We start from the raw sequence: 24,503 nt of genomic DNA, 5'->3' as shown, positions 1-24,503 counted from the left end.
TATACAATCAATGGCGAAAAACCAAAACAAAATATAAAAGTAGAGATTAGAAAAAAATTCTTTATGAAGTTAGAATAATTGAAAATAAAACTAACCGGCAAGATTTAAATGAAATGAGATCAGTTTAAAATGGATAAGTTATTCCAAAAAACAACATTTAATGGCAGAAAAAGAGCGAACATTCCAATTCAAACAAGGTAATTTCATTAATTTTATCTTTGTGTATTAATACGGTCCAATAGTGTATTAAACATTTCTGTAGCTCGTTCAGGCACCCGCCCAATTCGATTGAATCGTTGACTATCAGAGCGGATTGAGGGATCAGTGAATATAAATTGATCTGCCGTACTGGTGGAACAACGAAGTACACGACCATCTGGTGCTTGCATTGAAGTAATTTTGGAAGTCGCGGGATCCTGCAAAAACACATACGGTTTGAAACCTACTTCGTTAATTCCTCACTATTTTAAACTTATACTTATTATTCGATTGAATTGCTACTGGTGCTCTGTTCTCATCTGTAGACACTCTTCGTTGAGTATTGAATGTCGAAGAAGTTCTTGATGATATTGGTTTCGTTAGAAAAGGAGCCGAATGCGGAACCAGTGATTGTTGATTGCTCGAAATATTACTGAATGGAAACCTTGAAACTTGTGAAGTAGATGGCAGCATCGAAGATGGTGAATTATTAGAAGCCCCAGCCCTGAAAACGAAAAATAAACCTGTACGCCAGTGCATTCATATATAGCTTACACTTCTGGTCCTGCACTGAACACAATCGGAAAGCAAATCATTCGGTTGTCCATACCATGAAGACATTTCTCAAACTGTGTCAAATAACTATACACTTCATTCACTTTTATCAATTTCGATCCGGAGACGACTTCTCTATTTTTTGACTGCCCATCAATACAGTTATACACTTCTCCGTTGTCCTTTTTCCGAACAATCACAGACCGTGGGAATTTTATTCGAAGATCACCGTTTTCCATAAGTTGAGCATGTGCCTCCGGAAATTGTGAGGGTCGGCGAAATGTGATTTTTGCTACTTTACTAGCAATATTCGAAACGATCATTTTCTGGAGTCTTATGTAATCGTTTAGCACTTCTTTGGAGAGTTGCGACAACCTGAAAGCAAAAATAAAAATAATTTTTCAGTTTGCATGCATGACTTTTTGCGGTATGAAACACATCTTTCAACCGGATTTGACTTGGTTTCTAATTTGAAAAAAAAACCGTAGAAAAACTAACGGTAGCCGATGCGATACAAACCGCATAAACAAAACAGGCTTTGCGGAACATTAACATGTGAATGAGATCTCGACTGATAAGGTTTTCATGTTAGACAAAAAAACAAGCAGCTTTCAGAAAGAGAAAAGAGACGACATGAAGATATGCGCGCGCCGGTAAAAAGTACCCTATTTTGTGAAACATTTCAGTTCGAAGCGGATCTTCAAGTAAAAAAAAACAATCGGAGATAAGATTATGTTATATATAAAAGATGAACTATTGAAAGAAGACTCAGACAATTCATTTATATTCATTTTCGAGGTATGGATCAGAAGGAACTAAATCATGAGGCATCCATGCTTCGAAAGGTTGCTTTTCTAGGAATCTGTATAAGGTAATTTTATTCAATTAATTCTTGATCAAATCAAAATCATACTTACAGTACTGTCTCTACTCTAACTTGCATCGTCGCTATTCCACTTCTCTATAACTACATGCAACACATTCAAACTAATTTACACAGCGAAATTGATTTCTGTCGCCACAGAACTGTTGGCCTGTTCATACAATACGAGAGAATGCAATCGGCATCAGGAATAAAAGGCAGGAGAATAATCGTCAAGAAGCAAGCGGGCTATGATTTTTCCGAATTAAATCCCAATGGAGAGTCTGGCTTCAGTAGCAGCAAATCTTCATTATCTCCAGGAGGTCAGTGCTGTTCTTGTAAAACTGGGCCTTCTGGACCACCAGGCCCTCCTGGAGAGGATGGAAGAGACGGCCGTGACGGAAAGCCTGGTCTGAATGGAGAAGATGGCACCGACGCTAAGGATGCAGCTCCAAGACGTGATGCTTCCGCTCCATGTTATGATTGCCCAGTTGGTCCGCCAGGGCCTGTCGGAAATGTCGGACCAAAAGGACAATCGGGACGCAATGGAAAAGATGGACTACCAGGAGTTCCAGGCTTACCCGGACAACCTGGAGAGCCGGGAGAGGATGGGGAGCCAGGAGAAGATGGAGACCCAGGACAACCAGGAGAAAACGGAGAGCCAGGAAAATGCGATGAAGTCAACGTTGCTCAAGGCCCACCAGGGAGACCTGGACCACCCGGGTTGCCAGGACCAGATGGACTTCCAGGAACACCAGGAAACCCTGGGCAAGATGGAGAGCAAGGCCCAGCTGGGGAGCCGGGGAGAGACGGAAAAGACGGCCAACCAGGGAGACCTGGGCAACCAGGACCACCAGGAGAACCGGGAACAGGAGGCGGATGCGAACACTGTCCTACACCCAGAACTGCCCCCGGATATTAGTGAATTACTTATTTTTATTAAAATAAATATGTTTCTACTTACGTTGTATACACCGCAAGAGGTTCAGATACATCTATCAGCTCATCTCTCTCATTTCGACATTTTTCGCCTCTGTTCTTTATCTTATGAACGCAGACTGTTTGTTTTTGTTGGTACCGATTATACTCGACGATTAGAATCCGTAGAACAACTTCGTGCTGTCCGGCAACTTCGAATCGGCAACGACTATCACTCTCGATTATGTATCGTCCACCAGCGGTGTGTAGCCTCTGACCAGCAAGACGTTCCATTCGAATCGGCCAAATTTGTTCGCGTGATTGAGTTTCATCGCTTGTCCCCAAGCCTCGAGCACTCGTTCGCTGTCTCGCTCTTCCTCGATCGTTCTCTGAAGAATTCCCGGCATGAGATGCTGTGTGTATCTGAAATTTAAAACTGTTTCGGATTTAACTCTCAATGTGAAAAGGATCGTAAGTTTTAGATAAATATCTAACAGATAACCTGAAAAATACTAACCCTCTCTTGATCAAAACGGTTATGAGTCATTCTAGCAGAATTCACAGGCTGGCTTGATGATCGTAGGGGTCTTCTGTCCTGTGAACGTTCATCTCTTGAAGATATTCTGGGCTCTCTGGATAGCTGATGTCTACTATCTTTAGAATGTTCCCTGGAGAATCTTCCTTCTTCATCCATGTTTTCTTTCATGAATTCGCTCATAACAATTTCTCTTAGCTCAATCCGTCTTTTTGGGTTTGTCTCCATCATTCGTTTCACCAACTCGGCTGCACTCCTATTTCTTCTAGCTAAATCACTTGTATCCAGCGGTCCATTTGTTGGAGGAGGATACTTAGTTAGCATTGTATAGAGAACTGCTCCAAGTGAATAGACATCGGCGGATTGGTTATAGTTTTGATTGAACACTTGTGGAGCAATGTATCCGGGAGTTCCAACAATTGTACATGCTGTTCCGCCATGTTCAAGACTAGTGGCTAAACCAAAATCGCCAAGTTTAACTGTCATCTTCGCTTTTGTAGCGTCTTTTATGAAAACGTTTCCCGCTGACAGATCACGATGAATAATGTTCTTACTGTGAATAAATTTCACTGCTGCGATGAGCTGCCGGAGAATATGAACGGCAGTAGCGTCATCGAGGGGTCCTCTTCGTTTTACAAACTCAATAAGAGAACCACCTTCGCACAGTTCCATTACTACATAGGTATCATCGTTATCGACAAAAGATTCGTAGAATTTAACGATATTCCTATGATCGAGCCGTTTCATCGTTTCAATTTCTTCTTTAACGCGGCTCGGCAGAGCAGCCTTTCCAATCTGAAAAGAACTCAGCTGAATGATAGTCACTGGAAGAGATGCGCTGGTATTCCGAAAGAAATCACCGCTTATATAAATTTTTTAATAAAAACTAGAAACGAGGGATACACTAGTGAATTAAAAATCAATTTTACAAACAGTGATAGCTATAAGTTATTTTGAAACCGCAATAAATTAAAATGAAATTACCTTTTTGATAGCCACTTTCTCTCCATTATTTCTTTCTGCCGAATATACAACACCGAATCCGCCATGTCCAATTTGTCTCAGGTTTTTGAAAGACTGTAAAAAACTGTTGTGAATATGTACATGAAAAATCAATATTATCTTACGCTTAGTTTCGATCCGTTTTTCCCTCCGTTCATCGCATAATTGATGACCGGTGCATGCACTAAAAACTATAATGTGGAGCAGAAGAATAGAACAAAATAGGTTTCGCGAGAATAAATTCGTTTAAAAATTTTGAAAGGCGGCCGGGGGACTAGGATTTTCACGGTCAAGACTTTGTCGGCCATTTTCCAATAGAGCGGACTTTCTCATTATTGAATTTTTCAATTTTATGCTCATTTAAATCAATTTTATGCTCTTTTAAAAATATATTTTGTGCTTCTTGCGAACTTAAAGAACATGCTTGTTGATTATTTCAATGTTTAACGCCAATATCTGTATCAAGATATGTTATTTTGATTGTTCTTCAAGAATATTCTTGCAGAGGAAGGTTACAAACTAAGAAAGTCGTCGTATGTCGTTCGTTCCATCAGAAGTTCGACTCGATCACACTTTTCTCAATTGGGATAGAGAGTGGATTTTCCAAAGACTTCCAAAAGTTCGTTTTGAAAATAATCAATCAAATACGTTAAACGATGGAAATAAAACGAAGCTGTCAACATGAATTTTCAGAACGAAATCCAAATCCCACGTGAATTCGAGCCTGACGTTGAAACAGATTCAATCCCAACTATCGCTCGTCAACCAGCCGATCCAAACATCACTTGGAGCGAGACAGGAATAGATCAGATTCAAATGGGACCGAGTATCACCGGTTCAAAAAACTAAATCAAGGTTTGTTTAGATTGGAATGCGAAAGATTTTTTCAAAAAACGAACAAGTTCGAAAAATTTGTACGTGAATTTCAGATGGGAAATGAACAAAGTGCCTCCTCATCTGGACCACCCTCCACATCCAATCCTCCGAATCAGCAATCGTCCTTTTCATTCTTAACTCGATCCAGTACAAAACGTTCAAAAGGCATCGTCACAGTAAAAGATGGCAATATTCCACAAGAGAAATTAGAAGATGATGAAATTTACAAGCGGTTCTCTGAAATACCACGTTTCTTACCGGTAATTCCAGCAGTCATCGGCAAACGAGATTCTCAATCAAATCAAGGTGCTTCTTACACCCATCAAAAAATTAGTTCGCGACCATTTTTCCGGTAAAAGCTCCCCTTTCGATAAAATACAATTTGACGAACTTTTAGCCTTGCCACTCGTCTACAAGAACATTTCGCTTTAAATGCGAAAGCAGTAGCAGCGGATCAAGCAAAAATTCCTGCGAATTGTAAAAGTGTAGAAGCAAAAATGATTCGACTGATCGAAGAAACAAGAGCTCATAAATCTCAACACGACGGGTTTGTAGCTGCTTTAACTGGTCTCAACAAATTACACGATGACATCTGTAGAATCCAGGTATACTGTTTATGCGTGTGTTCTAATCAAAATTGTCATTTTCAGATACTTCTTGAAAATATAGTACCAATGGTAGAAACGCTTAACGAGATACTTATCCCAGAAGACCGTCTCCCACCGTTAAATCTTGGATCAGTTCTCGATCGTTCGCCCGTTTGCAGCAGTGACAGTTCACTTCAAAGTACACCTCGTCATATTCCACACCCGATACTGACTGGTGAAATAGAACGCATAGAGGAAATTCGTGTTGTCGATCTCTGTGACTAATAATTCATCCGTTTAAGTGTCATTATACTCCTTATTTTTCTATTTTTTCTCTTTGGGCCCTGGCGGCTTGTCTCACTTTCCTACTGCAATATCACACTTTCGATGCTCTTTTGTGATCATTTTTATGTTTTATTCACAGTATATCATTTCTACTAAATTTTCAATTTCACATCATAAAACTGCTGATAAAAGTGTATTGTGTATTTTAAGATAAGTGTATCCATGGTTTTGAACTATATCGATATCTGTTACCAATCTGTAGCTTTCTTTTAATTTGAAATTGTAATTTGAAAAATTTAGATCATAAGTGTAATGAGCACAACTTCAAATCAACATCTCAAGCCAGAGATTGACTTGAATAAGGTATAAATAACGCATCTGAATCAAAGGAATGATGAAAAACCGGTTCAGGTTCCTCCTCTCGACCATCACAGAACTGCCGTCACTTTCAATTGTTTGATTCTGAAAATGACAGAAATTCTGAACAATTTTGGAAATAAAATGGAAGACGTCCTCGAGAGAGCCGAAAAAACACTTGATACAGCTGATCGAAAACTTCGGTTAATGGAAGCAAAATTAGCAACGGTTACTATTGAAGAAAAATGCACCGAAGCTGTACAGTTCACTCCAACCACATCAGATGGCTCTGCTATTGAACAAACCAAAACTGCGGCAACGACAACGTCCCCCTTACCAATAATTCCTCGTGTTTCTGAAGAAAATACCGAATTAGTTGAATCTGCTCCCGCCATTTTGATCAAAGACGATCCTGAATATAATAAATACTTCAAAATGCTAAAAATGGTATGTACTCCATTGTTACTATTTGTTCACTTGATTTTTGTTTTTATAGGGTGTCCCGGAAGCAGGTGTGATTCAAAAAATGGAATCCGAAGGCATTGATTCTTCAATCTTAAAGAGAGGCGACGAACCATCCCGATCACAAATCTCGAAGTCTGCCGGATACGAATCATCAGGCGAATCAGTGTCGTCATTCTCAGATTCTGATTAGTTGCAATTATCAATTAGATCATTTAACTGTCATTTCTGAATATTTTACGGGTTCAATGTATAAATTTTTCTTTCCTTTTGATCGCTTTCATGAAGTCCATCGTTTGTCCACGATTTTATCATACCTTTTTCACTCTTTGTGCCCTTCTTAGCTGCTTTTTTCAGTTAAAATGGAATCAGAACCTGACCAGCATAGGCAGTCTGGAAATTTGAGAGTAGTTGATCGTGAAAGAGGAGAGTTGTTGAAAAATGCGGTCATTACATCGGTTAGTTCTTTGGGACTGAAAAATAGCTATTCAAAAAATTACAGGCTCCTTTCGCTTTATCACTGATGAATCAACTACTAAGTCCAAGTAAAAAGAGGAATAGAAAAGAAGATAAAAAACGCAAGCATGGTAAATCAACCTGTGTAATGAATAAGAGGAAACATTGACAATTTCAGAAGATAAAGAGTTGGAATCACCCTTGAAGACAAAAGACAAACGTCGAAAAAGGGACAAGGCAGAAGATGCTGAACCAACAACATCGAAAGCTTTAGATGGTTCTGGCTCTGAATCGGATGTTGTTTTCTCCAGAAAGAATAAAAATACAGATTCCACTGGAGATAGTTCAGCAGCAAGTGCGAAGAAGGAGAAAGAAAAGGCCAAGGCAAAAGAGAGGCAGGAAAAAGAAGCACAAATGAAAGCTAAACTTAAGAAAGAGAAGGAAGATGAGAGGAAGGCAAAGGAAGAACGCAAAAAGGCCAAACAAGAGAAACAAAAAAGGAAAGATGAAGAAGAAAGACACCGAAAGGCTGAAGATGCAGCTTCTAAACGAAGAAAGAGAGAGGCTGAAGCAGAAGTTGAACGGAAAAAGAAAAAGAAAGAAGTGATTGTGGATAGCGATGATGAAGTTAGAATATCGACGAGAAAAGCTGACAGTGATGAAGACGAAACGTGAGTAGTGTTGATCACTTATAGTTAATATACTTTTGTCAACGAATACATTAAAAACTTCAAATTTTCCAGACGTAGACGTCGAGATTCATCTCACCAACCGTCTTCTTCCAATTCCTCAGAATACAATCCATTACACTTCCAACATACCGATTGTAGAGGGAAATCTCGAAAACAGCTAATGGCAGAGTACAATTGTTTCACAACGCCGTTAACTGAGTTGAGAGAATTCAATGATTTTCTTGATGAGCGTAAACTGCTGAAAGAGTATGGCGAACCAGATTCCCATATCATTGAGTTGAATTCATTTCCCGAAGAACAACTGCTCACATGTGATTCAGAAGTTTGCCCATTCTTGTTGACATATCAAACGTTTGTTAAATCATGAATATTTTTCAAATGAAAAAAAAAACATTTGCAGCCCAATGTCAGCTCTTTATCAAGAAGCTCGTAAGAAGTGGACACCTCCGATAAATGAGACACCCAGCAACGCTCATCTAAAAAGGTTTGTTTTTCTGTAAGTATTTATATAATACTCAAATCTTGCTTCTTTCAGTAGATGTGTATACTGCAGTAAATGGTTATCCTCTGTGCCCGATGAAGTGTGGAAGAAATATTTAGGCGCCAACAGTTTGTATTGTTCGGTGAAGTGTATAGCAGGAAAAGTAGATAGCACAACACGGGTGAGTTTAACACAAAATAACACAAAAATCAATTCGATTCCAATAATTTTACAGGACCAGGAAGGTGAAACAGCCACAGTGATAAATTCAATGACCGGAGAAACAGTAACAGCTGGTGTTTACAGCCGCGAACTTGTTTCTTTTTTTCTTCTTTCCCCTCACTGGATGCCACTTCGTGTAGATCCCAAAGAAGGTCCAGAACCGATAAAACCGGAAGTTCTTAAGAAAAAGGAATTAGAACGACAAAAAGTGAAAGAAATGGAAAAAGAAAAAGCAAACGATAGGGAAAGAAAATTAGCTGCATTGTCGAAGCCTATACCAAAAAAGAAACCTGAAACTGTGGATTCCCTGCGACAAGCTGCTAAGTCACAAATGGAAGCCGCGATTATGTCAGGAGTGGAGAGGATGAAAATGAAAGGAGTCGATAGGAAAGAAATGAAAGATCTCGTTGAGCAAATCGAAGGAAAGCTTTTTATGAAGTATGATCGTGATAGCTACAATCCAAAATATAAAGCTTGGAAACAACAGTTTTGCCACAACTTCGGGATTGATAGTGCGAGAGAATTCATAACAGGCGTTGTCTTAAAGCATCTTACTGTTGAGAAACTAACCTCCATGGATCCGAATTCATTGAGAAATCCGATCTGCTGGAAGAGGAAACCGATTGGAATTCCAATCCAAGCAAAAAGGAGACCGAATGCGCCACGAAATGTGAGTTTCATAACTTATTTAGCTTTGCATTGGTTTCTATGAGATTTGTCAGAACTTTCGTGTTTTGCGTCAAGCAACTTTTAAAAATGTTCTCAAAAAACAAATTTTTTTTCATAGTTAAAAGTATGAGTTACAAAAATTCTTGTACTTTCAGCCTCTCGATTCTATCATTGGTGATGACACTCGAGACACAACTGCTGAACATATGTCACACGCCTTCTCTAAGACCTGCAAGACTTGCCAAGCTAAGCAGTTGGCGGAGGCTCAGGAAAAATTACGAAAACAGGAAGAAGAACGGGAACTGAAAGAACGAAGGGAAAGAACTCGAGAACTTCGAGAAGCTATGCGTACAGATGAAATAGAACGAAATAAACGAATGGAAGAGGCTAAGAAAAGAAAAGTGATAGAAGAACGAGAAGCATGGGAAAATCAGAGACAACGGAGGAGAGAAGAAAGAGATCAGGAGCTTGATGATGACGATGGTTATGGCGATTCAGGAATTTCGCCAGTTTATGATTTCGAGGGAACTTCAGAGACGATTAGAAATGAACCGATGGTTGAAAAGCAATCAAAAAGACAGGATGATGTAGAAAAACTATCGGATAATTGGGAACTACCTATCCGAATCGTCATGGCTGAGGCACCATTTGACTCGATTGCAACACCGATTTTTGCGCAGACCGACGAAAATCGCCCTATGTTTCGTCTTTTTGAACGTAATATAGGAGAACAGACATTTAAATTGCACAGTCCTCGTAAAATTCAAGAGTTTTTAATAGAATCGAATAATGCCATGAATGAAACTCGATCTTGCGCATTTGCAGTTTTGAAGCTGACCGCTACAGGAACATCAAAAACTTATCAAAAAATTTTGGATTTCAATTTGGACTCAGAATGGGTTTATCAATTGAATTTTCCAACTGGTAACGAGATTCTATCGTTGTTTTTATTTCCACATCGAGGATCAGAAATCTTACATGGTGAGCTTGTTTTGGAAGTTCATATCAATTTCATTATGCTTTCAGATACATTCGCTCCCGTAAAATACAATATTGGTACGATGGAAAGTTGCTTCATGCTGATTGTTGTTCTCCGCCCCAAATTCGCAGAACGTTTTCAATATTCTGTTCGAGTCAGTGATCAGGAAATGACGACTCAACTGCTTCGAATAGAGCGAGAGAAGTTGATGCAAACTTCTTGGAGACAAACAAACGACCGGGATGAAATATCTGGAAACAGAAAAACACCTGAAGTTTTAGAAGACAATGTAAATAAAAGTGAAGAGCCGATAGAACCTGATTTCAAATCAAATGGATCATCAGTTCAAACTAAAGAGGTTGTAGCTGATAGTGCCGAAGATCTGGCAGCGAAAAAAGTACATTTCATTTTGCAAATTGTCAATAGTGCTAAACAAATTAGTAAGTAAAAACATACTGTTTGAATTCATAATGTGGTTTTTTTTTTCAGAAGAAATCGTGGCATCGGCAAAAGACTTTATGGGAGACCCGGATGTTTCGGAAGATGACAAAGATAGAATTAAGGCGTTGATACAGAAAAAAATAGACGAAGAAAAAGCTGCGAAAAAGGCGGAAAAGAACAAACAAAAACATAACGAAGATCCCGTGGAACCAATTACTGCAGAAGAACATGAGAATGGAGCAGAAAGTCCCGTTTCAACACAATCGAAACATGATTTTAGTCACCCACCTCCAATAATGTCAGAAACAGCTCCGACATATACTACAACGGATATTCCAACTTCGTCACAAACAACGGCATCACAACCCGTCGTCAATCATGCTTCTGCTCCCGAATCGTCTTCATACGTAACTCCAATGCCAGCTCATATAATTCCTGTAGCAGCACCACCTCCAATTACTTCTTCATTCGTTCATGCTCCTCCTGTTCCACCACCGCCACCAGTCAAACCAACACAACCGTCATTCCTGGAAGGTCTTGGAATGTCTGATAACGAAATAGTGGCAGACGCTATCCGACGTGGAATGGTTGCACCGATTCCTCAGGAACTTTTGCGTCCATCTGGGCCAGGGCATGTCAGAGATAATTCACATCTTGCTTCAAATGTGATGACAAGCCAATCACTCGAAGAGGATATGAGAAAGTTAATGGAAATGGAAAGACGGATCGAGATGGAGAGAAGATTTATGAGAGATATGGATGCGATGGAGGCAAGAAACAGTGCAAAAAGAAACGGAAATAGACCACCATTACCACCACAAAATGAAGCATATCGTAACGAGAAAACTCGTGAAAATAGGGAGATGCAAATGTTTGAAATAAGGAATCTGAGCCCTCTCAATGCTCAACCTCACCTACCTCCTCTTGCTAATCCTCTGCCAACTCAAGAAGTTGATACACCTCAAGGTCAGTCTTCGAAGGGGTTTTGTCTAAAATATTTAATCTTCTACATAGTTAAGAGTAGCGCTCGAAATGGGACGTCCCTCTTTTTTCGGGGAATTTCGGAAAACTGTCTGTTTTTGTCGTAGAATTATGAAACTTTCACAGAATCTGAAGACATAGCTGGAGACGCGATTCCCAAAGTTTCAAAAATATACGTTTATTTTTAAACGTTTTATGACAATCCGGGAGGCGGGACGTCCCAACTCGTTCCATTTCGAGCGCTAGATAAAAGTGTACGCATTACTCTTTTTTCAGGACCGCCACCTCCACCTCTACCTCCAGTTTCTGACTCGAAAAGAAGAAACAAGCGAAACACACGGGCCAGACAAAGAAAAAGTAGTGAACAGATGGATGTTTCGTCAGGATCTGATTCCGACAACGGTTCATCGAGTAGAAGCTCTTCTCCGTCTCCCCCAAGACCACCACCCCCTCCTCCTTCAGATAATATGTATGTTCCACCACCGCCTCCTCCGTCATCAGTAAGCAGAACTCCCGCGTGTGTACCACTTCCAGTTCCACCACCTCCTCCAATGTTTTCTGCTGCAATGATATGCCCGCCACCCCCGCCTCCATTACCAACTGATGAAAAGAAGAAACCACTTGCATTTAATGAAGACCTGAACAAGGAAGATGAGACGTTTAGAAATGATAGAAGATCAGAAACTCCACCATCTTACGGAGCGTCTCCACATTCGTTGCGAGGACAAGACGGCCCATGGCGCGGAGGAATACCACCACAACGTGGGATGTCACCTCATGGTATGCCTCCTCATGGTATGCCTCCACCTGGTATGATGCGAGGACGAGGTGGACCACCACTCAGGGGAATGCATCCGCAATTCAGAGGAGGACCACCAATGCGAGGCGCTCCACCAATGAGAGGTGTTCCACCAATGCGAGGAACTCCGCCAATGCGAGGAACTCCACCAATGAGAGGAGCTCCTCCAATGAGAGGTGCCCCACCAATGCGAGGAGGACCTCCAATGTTCCGTGGTGGACCATCACCGGGACGAGGCATGCCGCCGTCACTGATGGGAGGACCACCAATGAGAGGAGGCTTCCCACCAAGAGGAGGTGGACCAGGTCAAGGTCAACCATCGTTCTTTCAAGGTAACTGTCTTCAAGTCTGAAAATGTAGTACAATGATCAAATGTTCGAATATAGTCGGCATTTAATTTTTAGGGTACAACAATTTTAGGGTACAACAGGGTACAACTGATTTTAGGGTACAACTTTCATAATTTTAGGGTACAAAACTGAAAGGGTACAAAAATTTTAGGGCTCAACTATTTTGGGGTACAAACTTCTGATAATTTTAGGGTACAACTGAATACAATTTTAGGGTACAACCAATATAATTTACTCTATGGATGTACCTCATAATTATAGCTCCTCGATTTACTTTATGGTTCACTGTAGTCTCTGATTCTATGTACCCTAGGATCAAACTTTTCAGGAAATCTCAAAATTTCGATAACTAGCAACAAAAATTAGTTGTGCCCTAAAATTATATTGGTTGTACCCTAAAATTGTATTCAGTTGTACCCTAAAATTATCAGAAGTTTGTACCCCAAAATAGTTGTGCCCTAAAATTTTTGTACCATTTCAGTTTTGTACCCTAAAATTATGAAAGTTGTACCCTAAAATGACGAAAGTTGTACCCTAAAATCAGTTGTACCCTGTTGTACCCTAAAATTGCTGTACCCCAAAAATTAAATGCCAATATAGTCATTTCGAAAAAAAAAACATTCTCAAATTTTAAACCTTGATCCGTTTTAGATTCGCCTCGAGGTCGAGGAGGTCATCCGCATGGACCACCAGGAGGTCATACAAACGGACAACCCGGTAGCTATCCGCATGGACCACCGGGAGGACCACCACGTGGCGGAATGAATTCTTGGAGAGCAGGACCCCCTCCTCCAGGAGGTCAAACAAATGGTTCCTGGCTCAATAGGTTTTAGAATATTTTCTTTACGCTCTTCTAGATTCTCATCAATTCCAATCATCATTGTTCCATAACCGGTATAACGTAAACATTGATCCCTGTCATTATTTTTCGAGTTCGCTTCTTTCTTTAATTATAATATAGGCGTCAATTCTTCTGCTTCTCACTCTCTCCCAACTATGTTCTCTTTGTTGTTTTACGTGTATCTATCTTCTGGTCCTCGCACAGTTAGAAATTAATGTTCTGTATGTGTACCGTAGCCTTTTTTGATAATTGTTCCCCCGCTCCGCATCGTGTTACCTGTTTTGAATTGTTACTTTTCATAATAAAGCGATTATTTGAGTAATTTGAGAGTCTGGTAACACAAGAACACCTAAAACAACATAGTTATAAAAAATCGTGTTTTTTTGTGTACAAAATTCATTCTTTGTTCAACTGAATGTCTGGAATTCATCCACATCTGAAGATAGGAGTTGACTCTTCTCTCAACAATAAAGGTGAACAAGAATCAAATATTATTTTCTTTTTCGTATTAATTCAGTTAAGGTTCAACATTCAAAATAGGGCATCAAGTTGGACTGGAAATAGAACAATGTCAGACATTGATGAAAGCATTGAAATGGACTTACGAATTCGTTCAATATAATAATGAAATCGGTCATGTACTTGAAAATGGAACTGCAACTGGTATTCTGAAGAAATAAGTATGAAATGACAAAAAAGTGTTCAGGAATGCTGGGAGACATTCAAAAAGGACGTATTGATATGGCTTGTGGAAGATTCCGAATGACACCGGATCGAGCTCATATTCTCACATTTACATATCCGACACAATTCGAAGTAAATCAAGTTTATCTCATAACTGATCCTCAGAAGTCAGAAGACGTCGGATTCTTGTTTCGTCCATTTTCAACGATTGTCTGGTTTCTTCTCACTTTGACAATTCTTATCGTTTCAATTATTTTCTTCATTTTGAGATTTGTTGAATTCAAATCAAGAAAAGAGAAAGAGAGTCTTTATACGTAGGTCTTAATCGGGATTTTCAGAAAACAAAAACCAATTTTAAGATGTATTCAAAACAGTATATTTCAAGTACTTCGGAGCACTTTCAATTTGGAAATTCAAGTGATAAACAAGTCAACTTTCTTCGCATTCCACGTATTTTTCCGTTTATTCACCGATAAAAAATTTCGGAAAACGAGAAATGTATCAGTAGTTCGATACTGAAAAATATTAAATTAATTCCAATTATTTGGCAAGAATCTTTGTGGTTTCAGTTATTTTCTGCCATCTGGTTGCTCGCTTGGTTCCATGTTTTTATTGACTTTTATACTTCGGAATTGAGTGGAATGATGGTTGTTTCTGATAAAAAACAAATGCCATTTGAAGATTTTTATGGATTGATAGAGCAGTTGAGGTAGGAATTTTTGTGTTTCTCTTGGAGAGCAGAATCAGAAGATGACCATGGAGCCCTCTTCGAAGCTCAATATTTCCAGAAAAGGATCGTATCGTCTATTCACTCCCTTTTCTGATCGTATTCCCGAATGTCCTCGTGAAATTTCTCCATCTAAATGCATTTCCATTTTCTCAGAAATTCTTTCGAAGCATCCACCCGAATATGGTGATGTCACACAACTGAATGATCGGGATTTCGTGTCTTCGGTATCATTTTGTCTTGTTAATTTGCATTTCTTTTTTCTAGCAAAAAGTTCCATTAGTTGGATTCGGATGGTATCCAGCTCAACGAATCTCCTCAAAATATTCCATTTGGACTCAGGAACTCTTTCATTCAGATGTCTTGCTCATCAGAGATTTTCCGGTAATGAGAGAGAAAGAGTTTCAAAGAATTCATCTATATTTCAGGTATGTCCAGCAGCTTATATCGTTCGTCCAACATTTCCATATCTTGACGAATTGAATAAAATGATTATAAAGATATTGCCAGCATTCAGTGTGAGATTTTATCGAATCAAATGATCTGATCTTCAATATTTCCAGACAATTGACAATCATTATACTCCTGCATATCCACAGTTATCACTAATTGAGAAACCATCAAAATCTTCGTTTACTCTCAATCAATTATCCTCAATTTTTGTGATTCATCTTCTCGGAACGTTCATTTCATCGCTTCTTCTAATCATCGAGATTGTCATGAGTGAGCAACGGATTCCCACTATTCTCATGTTTATTTTTAGAAAGTCTAACCAATCGAAGGACTACGAACAACATCTCTGTAGACATATTACTAGAATAGAAGGTGAAAACGAAAGATGAGAAAGTGAAACTGCGTAATTAAAATCTCTGATGATATCACAAGTTCAAAAGCCCTCTTAAATCTTCTTATCAATCTCGTTCTCGTCCTTCTTACACTTCTCATCCTCCCAAAAAAACAAGCTTCTTCTCCTTCTTTGCAAGGTCATCATCGTTGAAATCGAGTCAATAGTCTCTGATCGTTCAAATGCCAAAATCGTCATCGTTTATCGTTCACTCTCCCTCTATCTCTTTATTTCTTGTTTCCTTTGGTTTTTATCTCATTAATCATCTTGTTATGTTTTTATTTATCTCTCCATATCTCTATTTGACTGAATAAATAAAGATTAATTGCCCGTGATTATATTTTCAGTGAAATCAAAAATAAACAGGGAAGTGAGAGAGAATATCAGAAATGATACTTCACCTGGTTGGCAATACGCCAAAAAAAACCAGATGACGTCGAAATATCAGTGAAAACGAGAGGGAGTAACTCAATACTCACGGGGAAATTTAATAAAAACGGACAAGAATTCAAAAGAAGAAGAAGAAGACGTCACAGAATATAGTGGACTACGATGCAGGAGGTTGACATATACATTTGAACTCGAGTTACAAAACTCACACGAATTTCAGATTCACCTTTTGGAATTTGTATTTAAAATCGCCGGTGCATCCCTCCCGTTTCACGATACACCTATTCAACTGCATCATACTTTCTTTCCAGACATCGAAAACGTCAAAACGTATCTTCTTTGTATACTCATCAAGATGCTTCATTTACTTTTTTCTAGTCGTACTAGGCGCTTTTCACCGTTTTTGTATCTTGAATGATGTCTAGGTGTCTGAAATAATGTTTTCTTGTTTTTCAGAGGTATAAATATCATCAGAACACCAGAAGTTATTTATTATTTAACAGACATTATTCGACATTTCTTCATCTCAATGCAGGTGACTCTGAGAAGGGTATAGTATCATTTGAATTCCAGATTACGACTATTACCTCACTAGTTACACCAGAATAACTCTATATAGATCTTGAAAAATCACTCAAAAACCTCAAGTCCCCTGGTACCATTCACGAGAACCAAAACTCACGAGTTTACGGCTCATATCACACCCAGAACGGGCAAAAATAAGGAGTTCTGTTCTTCTCATCTATACAACTACACTGATTTCATGGGAATTCCGATTGTTGTTATTTTTTCGAGTTTTCATATTTTTACATCTAATGATACCCAAATGTCAAAACAAAAACAATACATTTTCAGAAGATATACAGTAGTTTTTGTTCTATTCTAGATTTCCCCCTCTCACTTTTTCTATTTATTTTGTTTCAGAAAATCCAATTCAATTAAGTTGTTTACGGGCGGTCATATCTAGATTGAGTAATAGCTTTTCCGAGATTTGATTTCTCACGGAATGTAGTTATTGAAGTATGAACTAGGGTATCGGAGTGAGTAAGGTAATTTTGGAAACTTCAATTCTTTTAAATACTGTAAAGACTTGAATTTTCGTCAAACTTTTTATCAAAAGGCGTTGTTTGAGAGAGTCAGTTAATCCATGTTCCTCATTCTACAATTCCGAAAAAATGTCATTTTTCAGAATCTTCACTCATTCTGACCATTATAACTACTGTATTGAATACTTCTCTTTTCTATTGGAATGTGATTGACATCTGATTTCACTTTTCAGGATTCTGACGTAACTACTTTCGTTGAATATTCTAGTTACAACTTCTCAAAACGTTTTGCCATTGTAAACGTTTTCTAATTTTCCTAAAGTCTTCTTCTTTTTTTCGTTTTCTCTTTTTTACAACTTTTGTGAATACTTTTGTTCAGAAGACACTAATTACTTCACTGAATCTCTTTTTTTCCTTTCTCCAGAATTCTCATTCCTGACCATTTGATTTGAAAACAGTAGTACGAAAACCATTTGTGTTATTCCCTCCTTCCGTGCCATTCGTCTTCCCATTCCGGTTTTTGTGATACATCTTTCATTCAACTATCTGCGTCTCTAAATCCCTCAAAATCTGCAAAAAATGGCAAAGGCCAAACGAGTCTGTAATTGAGAAATAGTGTGTAAGATTATGAGATTTAGGGAAAAATTGCGATGCGATTACTTCGAGATGCCAATGGCAAAAGAAGAAGAAAAAGAAGAAGGATGCATAGCTTCTCTCATACAAATTACCTTGAGAATGGGCGGAGCTTCATGTTGATTCAAAGGGTCATACCGACGTGGTATAAAAGTGTATCCGGTTTGAGGAAGAAGTCGTCGACGATTTCTCAACTTTCAACTTTGATTACGCTTTCACTTGATATCTTTTTTGCTTATGATCTTCCAGTGAGATTGATAAGAAATGTTACAATATCTCTTACAAAAGGAGGGCTCTGAATATCGCAAATGATTCAAATCAATTGTAAACTGAAATAAGAGATGAATAATCAAATGCATATTTCTCTCATTCCATTCTATTAAACTCTTCTCATCAGCTAGTTTTCCTTTTCAAATGGTTGTAATCTGTACATATAATTAGGTCAAATTATGATGCATTCACCCGAATCTTCTTTTTTCAGTTTCGATTACAGTAAAACTGATTCGTTTTGAAATCAGAATATTTTTCCGTTCCTCAGAGAATTCGTGTACTCATAAATATCGGTTCTCGAACTTCTCACGTTCGCATTTGAAGAGTGATGAGATCTCCGATTTTAGAATTCAAAAAACTAATCAACATACTTCTCAAAGATTAGCCTAACTGTGGGGAATCATGGAATTGAGAATGGAAAAATCAGAAAACTTAGCCGACCCTCTGATTATTGTCTCTTTATCAGACGATATTCTTTTTGTACCAATCCTTGTATCAGGACTGAACCTTCACGGAATGAGTTTCCTATTCAATCTCCTCAACCACTTCCAACAAGACGAAATCGAGTCATGATGCTAATGAACCACTGATAAACATAGCTGAGTTTCACTGTTCCGAAAAATTCATTGTTGAGTTTCACTATGTGAACTGCTCAAAAAACATTCACTTTTTTTCTTCTTTTCATCTATTGAAAAACCCCTTTTCATTCCGAATTCGAGTGAAATGCAAGCAAAAGACGGGAGGAAAAATTGAATTTGCTTTCTCCTTTAAAACGGATCGAACCTTTACTATCGACACTTCTTGTTCCTCCTTTCTTTTGTTTTTTTTTTAATATTGAACTTTAAAAAAAAGAATAAGAGTAGAAGTTTTTGAAGGAGAAAGGCGGAAATTTTCTTCCTTCTAAATACAAATTTCTTCCGGAGAAAAGGGGAAAAAGCACTTTTGAAAAATAGTTTAAGCACACTTCAAAAGTTTTTTTTCCTCTATTTTCAACTCAAGTTCTTTTTTCATAAGTTTTGTTTTTTCTCATTCTTCCTAATTTCTGGATTCGTTAGTCTTTCATAACTGGATTACTGTAGTTTTGTGAAGTTTCCAATATGCCAAATTGTATAGAAAAAACAAAGAAAAGATCTCACAAAGTGCAATAAAAAAGTGATTTCTCATACATAATTCATTTGACAAAAGACGGAAACAAAGGGTTCAAAAAGGGCAAAAATCATGGAGTCCTTCTCAGTGAATCCTCCTTTTTCTAATCCTCTCAAGTTTTTGATCCCATCCAAAAAAGAGATATCCGATATGCATATTCATTTTTTGGATACATTCTATTCTAGCGAACCCTATACAAAATTTGCTGAATTTGCTCGAGTCGAATATATTTTTTGTTTTGAAATACTTTCTTTTTCTTATTTTGTAGCACTTTGTAAGTGGAAATGCAAAAAATATTAGGGGAGGTACTCAGAATTAGGATTCCAATTTTAGCAATTGTTATTCCACCAAGAGCTTCCTCGTTCAAAAACGTTGTTCTCTAAGCTGTAAACTAGGGATTTAAGGTGAATGTCGTAGCTTTAAAGTGCTCATGAATCTTGAGCACAAATAATTCAATTGCGATCGATCCTAGTGTTTCAGGGACATTTATATTTAGAGGGGGTGGGGCATCTGAAAAGGGGCCAAAATGGACTTCAAAGAGGCTACTAATCAAAGATATTTCGGTTAGCCGAAATTCGGAGAAGAGTTGTCTTCCTTTATGCTGGAGAACGTATTTTATTCAAACAGAAGGAACCGAAATGACATAGATGAGTAATCGGGCTCGACCCGAAAGCTCATTGACCTTTATTTCGAAAGAGGCATTATAATTGAAATTTTCACAGAGTTGGTTGTACTCTGAAGGTCTACGTTCATTCCTGAATCATCCCATTTCCTTTCTGGAATCTTCTTCATTTCCTTCCTGATTTCTCATATATTTCCTTTCCTTCATTGTTCACACACCTCTTTTTCCTCCCCCATTTTCAATGAAATACCCAATTTGGGCTCTCTTATCACAACTTTCATTCATGGAAAATGTCTATAAAAGTTCTAGTTTTTCTTCAAAATATCATGTAGTTCTTGATTTCTTCCATATAGTTTTCAACTGAAATTCGAAATGTTCTGTTTTTCTTTCTGTGCTCATTGAGCATTTCAACCGCCCTCAACATGAAAATGTTGTTCAATGAGATGTTATTTAATGTAATTATAGTGTTTTTAGAGACACTTTCATATTATTTTTTATGGATATTCTTTCTGAAATGTTCCAAGACAATATTCAAAGTAAAATAGCAATTTTCCTCGTTGAAATCTGTTATTTCCTGGTTCATAAAATCCCATTTATCAAATGGCAATTCAAGAAATAAAGTGAATTGGATAACGAGTTCTGAGAACCTGAAAAAAGTTCTCTGTTTTCTTATTTTTCTCGTTGAAAGTCAAAAAGGCATAAATAGAGAAAAAGACAAAAGAAAATTGGATATAAGGTCGAGAGAAAAAAACCGAAAAAACATCTCCTTTTCGTACAAATTCTTTCACTTTTGACCTCGTTAATTCCATGAAATTGGTATTCGACACGTTTCTTTCATGCAAAACAAACTTAAAGTTCTCTTATTTTTTAGTCTTTTTTGAACGCTCGTGAACTCTAGACAAACGGTTTCAATTCAGATGGGAATAGTGGATTACGTAGTTTCAGATAAGTTTCTGATTCGGTCAGACAAGAGAATTCTGATTCAATTGTCATTAGGTTTCACACGTTTTAGTGGTTGGTTATATGATAGATTGAATACAATTATTTCCCTTTTTATTAGTAAATTTAACTCAAATTACATTGTTCTCTTTCCCAAACAGTCAATTACGAATCAGTGCAACCTGGGGAAAAAAAATCTTTATTAGAGAGTTTATGTATATTACGAGCGACGACCGAAAGATTAGAATTTCAGAGAAAGATTTTTGACAAAAAAAACACAAATCTCGTTGTTTTTTGAATTTTCTTTTGGGTACTCCGAGTGTCTCATGAATGATCGTGTTGATGAAAAACATCAAGAAAATTTTGAGAAAAGTAACAGGAAAGGACAGTTTGGGCCGATTCTAAAAATACTGATACTTCATTTTGTTCACATTTTGAGCGTAATTATAACTGATCGATTTCAGAAATCTCTGATATTCTCTCGTTCATTTGATTCTTTCATCCCAAATCTCGTGAAATTGAAGAATTTTGGCATATTGTTTCGAATGTGAACGAAGTCTTAAAACGTCTTTTTAAATGTTTCCATGATATATTTCTTCTTTTTTTCCTTTGAAAGGGTAACTTCTCTCAATTTCTCTCCGATTAGAACTGGAAATAAAAACACTTCCGAGTTCAAGAGACAGCTGAATTCATGTTCATTTGAACAATCTGAAAATATCAGTTTTCTATATAATTGAGATATTATTTGATTCATTTTTATTAGTTTTCAGAATCCGTGTTTTTCTACTTGTGATTCGAATTATGTTATTCCTTCTGAAAACTGATTTAGAAGTGATTTAATTTCTCGCCCAAACCGATCTATTGATTCCTTCCCAATCCTCAAAACAATCCAAGAATTGAGAAAATGTGGCGAAAAAGTTAAAACTTTAATTGTCTTGTTTTCTTCTATCCAGTTATCCAAAAAGCCACCTCCGCCCATTCGAACACATCTAATCAAGATGAAAGCATTCCGCTAAAAAGAAGATGAAGAAGCTAGTCATTATCGGTAATGTCCCTGTTTATTCCCGCCTTTCTTTCTTCATTTCTTAGCATTCAGATGACTGAACGATGAAGGTTTATTCAACCTTTCTTAGTAGATCAGATCTTGAAAGAGCTTGAAAGCAGGTGGGATCTCGTGTCTATTGTGAATAATTAATCCGATAATTCAATTGATTATCAGCTTTCTGTCCTTCTACAACAACTGAGGGAAAGCCAGTCGTGGGAGAGGGATGAATTACGAACAGAAAGTACGAACTACTGATTTCCCATTGGTTTCTAAAAAGAAATGCAACAGTTCTATCACTGATTTCGTAAACAAATCCGACCAATCCTATTGTATTCTGGAACTTCCTCGGATTGATCTTAATCTCATATTTGTTTCCTTTTCTGATCTTTTAACACTTTCATTTTTGTTGTTTCTCACAGTATTTTTCAAAATGTTTCGTTCTCTTTCTCTCACATTCTCCGCCCTCGATCTTCATTTTTCTTCCATTTTTCCCCATTCTCCACCCCATTTTTCTTCTTCTCGTTTGATCTCATCATTCATCTTTTTCATCTTCCACATACACTCATATCATCTCTTTATCACTCATGTTCTTTTTCTGATCATTGTCTTTTTATGTACCAGTTGACTCTAAAAAGATAGTAAGTGACTGATAAACCAATCTCTTCTCTCTCTTGTTATTGTTTCACTATTCTTTGATCGAAACTTTCAAATTTGACTAAACCTTTATTTCCATTTTCCCCTTTTCCCCTTATTTCAGAATCGTTTTTATCACGAGTTTTATAGTTTTCCATCCGGCTGAAAAATACGTTTTATTTCCAGTTTCCACTCCTCCACACCACTACAAAATGGATCATTCAACGCGTTTCCGAGTGCACAATTGGCTCAGAAGCCGTAGGAAGTTGTTCCAGGTGAGTCTATCTTTATATATCGTATTTATAGAAATTCATTTTTGAAATATTTCAGAGTAGAATGTGCTTATTGATGCTGGTGATGATTAATTTTGTAAATAGTGTCATTTTAACATTGGAAATTTGCGGAGAAGATTCGAATGTAAGTTTCAAAACTCTAAATACATGATTCCAAATTCCTTTTCTCTTTCAGATGACTCTTCTGATGTTCTTCGTCAACACATTTGTTGTATTTCTTTCAATGTACGGATTATACAATTTCCGTCCTGTATTCCTTTCACCAAATGTTCTTCTCAAAATTATTCTCTCTTCGTCTGCACTATTTTATGGCCTACAAATGGCTGAAACCACATCGAATTCAGCTATTTTCGTATGGTTAACTATTTCAATAGTATTCTTCATTCTGGAAATTCACACAATGTTCTCAACAACATTCGATATCATCAAACAACTCAATCTGAGAGCCTACAGTAAACCACCTCCAAACTATAATCAAGTGAGTTTTTTCCAAATATTTTATTTCATAAACAAACTTTATTTTTATGTCAAAAAAGATCTCATTGTTCTATTTTTTCAGGTAATGTCAATTGACATTCCTCCTCCATCATACGAGGAAGCACTTGTCCGAATTCAACAAAATCGACCAGCTCAAGTACACAATTCTCCAAAAACAACAGAGAATCAGCAGCCAACACAATTGAATACTTGTGATCTTGCTCATTTAGTCGTCTAATTTTCTACTATCTTTTATTCAATTTGTCTGTACATATTTATGTCACTTCATGGTTTGTCCCATGTCCCTCTTGTTCTCATCACCCGGTCATTCTCTCTCGTCTTATTATTTTTAAGTGTTTCGACAGTTTATCGAAACGGGTCATTTGTTATCTGAAATGATCTCTGCGACTTTCTTTTTCTCAGTTTTTGATACTGATTAAGAAGATATTTGATTCTTTGACTTTTTCTATATTTGAAACGAAATGAATTTTGAGAAATTATCTATATTTTTGTTCCAAGTATTTCTGAGTTTCAGAAAAAAACAGACAAAGTTCGGTTGAAGAATGAAAGAGCTCTTGTTATGTTCAAAAAATAATACTTTCTGTTTGATTGGGATAAACAAAAGGAATCAAAAAAGGAAATTTTGAAATGTTTTTATTGTTTGCCACTGGAAACACAGAAAAAGACAACTGGTAACAACTGAGTTCTGCCAATGAAGTTTAGCGAGTTGTCTCTTAAAAGATCATCAAAAACTTGCGCTTGTAAATAAATAAATAAAAATAAACAAGTGGAAATGTGTGCTAACTTTGAGATTTTGTTCCAGTGATACAGTTTTATCGGAGAATTTAATTTTCGTAGAGCACATCAAGTATCTTTGACAACTGTCTATTACTAACCCTTCTCTAAAAGTCATACTCATCTAATATAAAAAACAGATCGAGAATAGTATTTTTCACGGTAATGGGTCAATCAACATCTAGGTTTCACCTAGCTTCTTAAGGAAAAACGAAAATTTGAAACTTTAAATTTCAAGAATCAAACTACATTCAATTGGTAAGTGACAAAGAAAGTGTCCTCACGAGACACTCTGTTGTTTAGTTTTTTGCAAAAAGGTTTCATATTCAAAACCATTTCGATCAACAACAATCAATCACAAAAAAGAGAAATCACAAGTTTACACATGGTGGTTAATATGATTTTTATTTC

General features: G+C 37.3%; 8 protein-coding genes across 8 annotated transcripts; 6 read left to right on the top strand and 2 right to left on the bottom strand.

Moving 5' to 3' along the window:
• Positions 1-212: 212 nt before the first annotated feature.
• Positions 213-1,076, bottom strand: GCK72_006085 (uncharacterized protein; the record flags this gene model as incomplete). Its single annotated transcript, XM_053725470.1, has 3 exons — positions 213-416; positions 463-703; positions 754-1,076. 3 exons carry the CDS (start codon positions 1,074-1,076, stop codon positions 213-215), a joined length of 768 nt encoding a protein of 255 aa, XP_053589664.1.
• Positions 1,077-1,553: 477 nt separating this feature from the next.
• GCK72_006084 (uncharacterized protein) lies at positions 1,554-2,537 on the top strand (the record flags this gene model as incomplete). Its single annotated transcript, XM_003109001.2, has 2 exons — positions 1,554-1,624; positions 1,673-2,537. 2 exons carry the CDS (start codon positions 1,554-1,556, stop codon positions 2,535-2,537), a joined length of 936 nt encoding a protein of 311 aa, XP_003109049.1.
• A 38-nt stretch (positions 2,538-2,575) lies between these two features.
• GCK72_006083 (uncharacterized protein) lies at positions 2,576-4,228 on the bottom strand (the record flags this gene model as incomplete). Its single annotated transcript, XM_003108809.2, has 4 exons — positions 2,576-2,956; positions 3,051-3,863; positions 4,053-4,145; positions 4,196-4,228. 4 exons carry the CDS (start codon positions 4,226-4,228, stop codon positions 2,576-2,578), a joined length of 1,320 nt encoding a protein of 439 aa, XP_003108857.2.
• A 377-nt stretch (positions 4,229-4,605) lies between these two features.
• GCK72_006082 (uncharacterized protein) lies at positions 4,606-4,919 on the top strand (the record flags this gene model as incomplete). Its single annotated transcript, XM_053725469.1, has 2 exons — positions 4,606-4,689; positions 4,764-4,919. 2 exons carry the CDS (start codon positions 4,606-4,608, stop codon positions 4,917-4,919), a joined length of 240 nt encoding a protein of 79 aa, XP_053589663.1.
• Positions 4,920-4,999: 80 nt separating this feature from the next.
• Positions 5,000-5,818, top strand: GCK72_006081 (uncharacterized protein; the record flags this gene model as incomplete). The annotated part of the gene is made up of 3 exons (XM_003108969.2): positions 5,000-5,298; positions 5,344-5,551; positions 5,597-5,818. 3 exons carry the CDS (start codon positions 5,000-5,002, stop codon positions 5,816-5,818), a joined length of 729 nt encoding a protein of 242 aa, XP_003109017.1.
• Positions 5,819-6,130: 312 nt separating this feature from the next.
• GCK72_006080 (uncharacterized protein) lies at positions 6,131-6,830 on the top strand (the record flags this gene model as incomplete). Its single annotated transcript, XM_003109032.2, has 3 exons — positions 6,131-6,181; positions 6,230-6,622; positions 6,672-6,830. The coding sequence occupies 3 exons, from the start codon at positions 6,131-6,133 to the stop codon at positions 6,828-6,830; spliced, it is 603 nt and encodes a 200-aa protein (XP_003109080.2).
• A 7,133-nt stretch (positions 6,831-13,963) lies between these two features.
• Positions 13,964-15,801, top strand: GCK72_006079 (uncharacterized protein; the record flags this gene model as incomplete). Its single annotated transcript, XM_053725468.1, has 7 exons — positions 13,964-14,021; positions 14,071-14,211; positions 14,255-14,364; positions 14,802-14,941; positions 15,021-15,186; positions 15,388-15,477; positions 15,523-15,801. The coding sequence occupies 7 exons, from the start codon at positions 13,964-13,966 to the stop codon at positions 15,799-15,801; spliced, it is 984 nt and encodes a 327-aa protein (XP_053589662.1).
• Positions 15,802-22,739: 6,938 nt separating this feature from the next.
• On the top strand, positions 22,740-23,535 carry GCK72_006078 (uncharacterized protein; the record flags this gene model as incomplete). The annotated part of the gene is made up of 4 exons (XM_003108906.2): positions 22,740-22,802; positions 22,858-22,944; positions 22,996-23,298; positions 23,380-23,535. The coding sequence occupies 4 exons, from the start codon at positions 22,740-22,742 to the stop codon at positions 23,533-23,535; spliced, it is 609 nt and encodes a 202-aa protein (XP_003108954.1).
• Between the last annotated feature and the right edge of the window lie 968 nt (positions 23,536-24,503).

Source organism: Caenorhabditis remanei, chromosome II (genome assembly GCF_010183535.1).
Source record: "Caenorhabditis remanei strain PX506 chromosome II, whole genome shotgun sequence".
Taxonomy (NCBI): Eukaryota; Metazoa; Nematoda; class Chromadorea; order Rhabditida; family Rhabditidae; genus Caenorhabditis; species Caenorhabditis remanei.
Note: the sequence above shows the minus strand (reverse complement) of the source record. Positions and strands in the feature narration are given on the sequence as shown.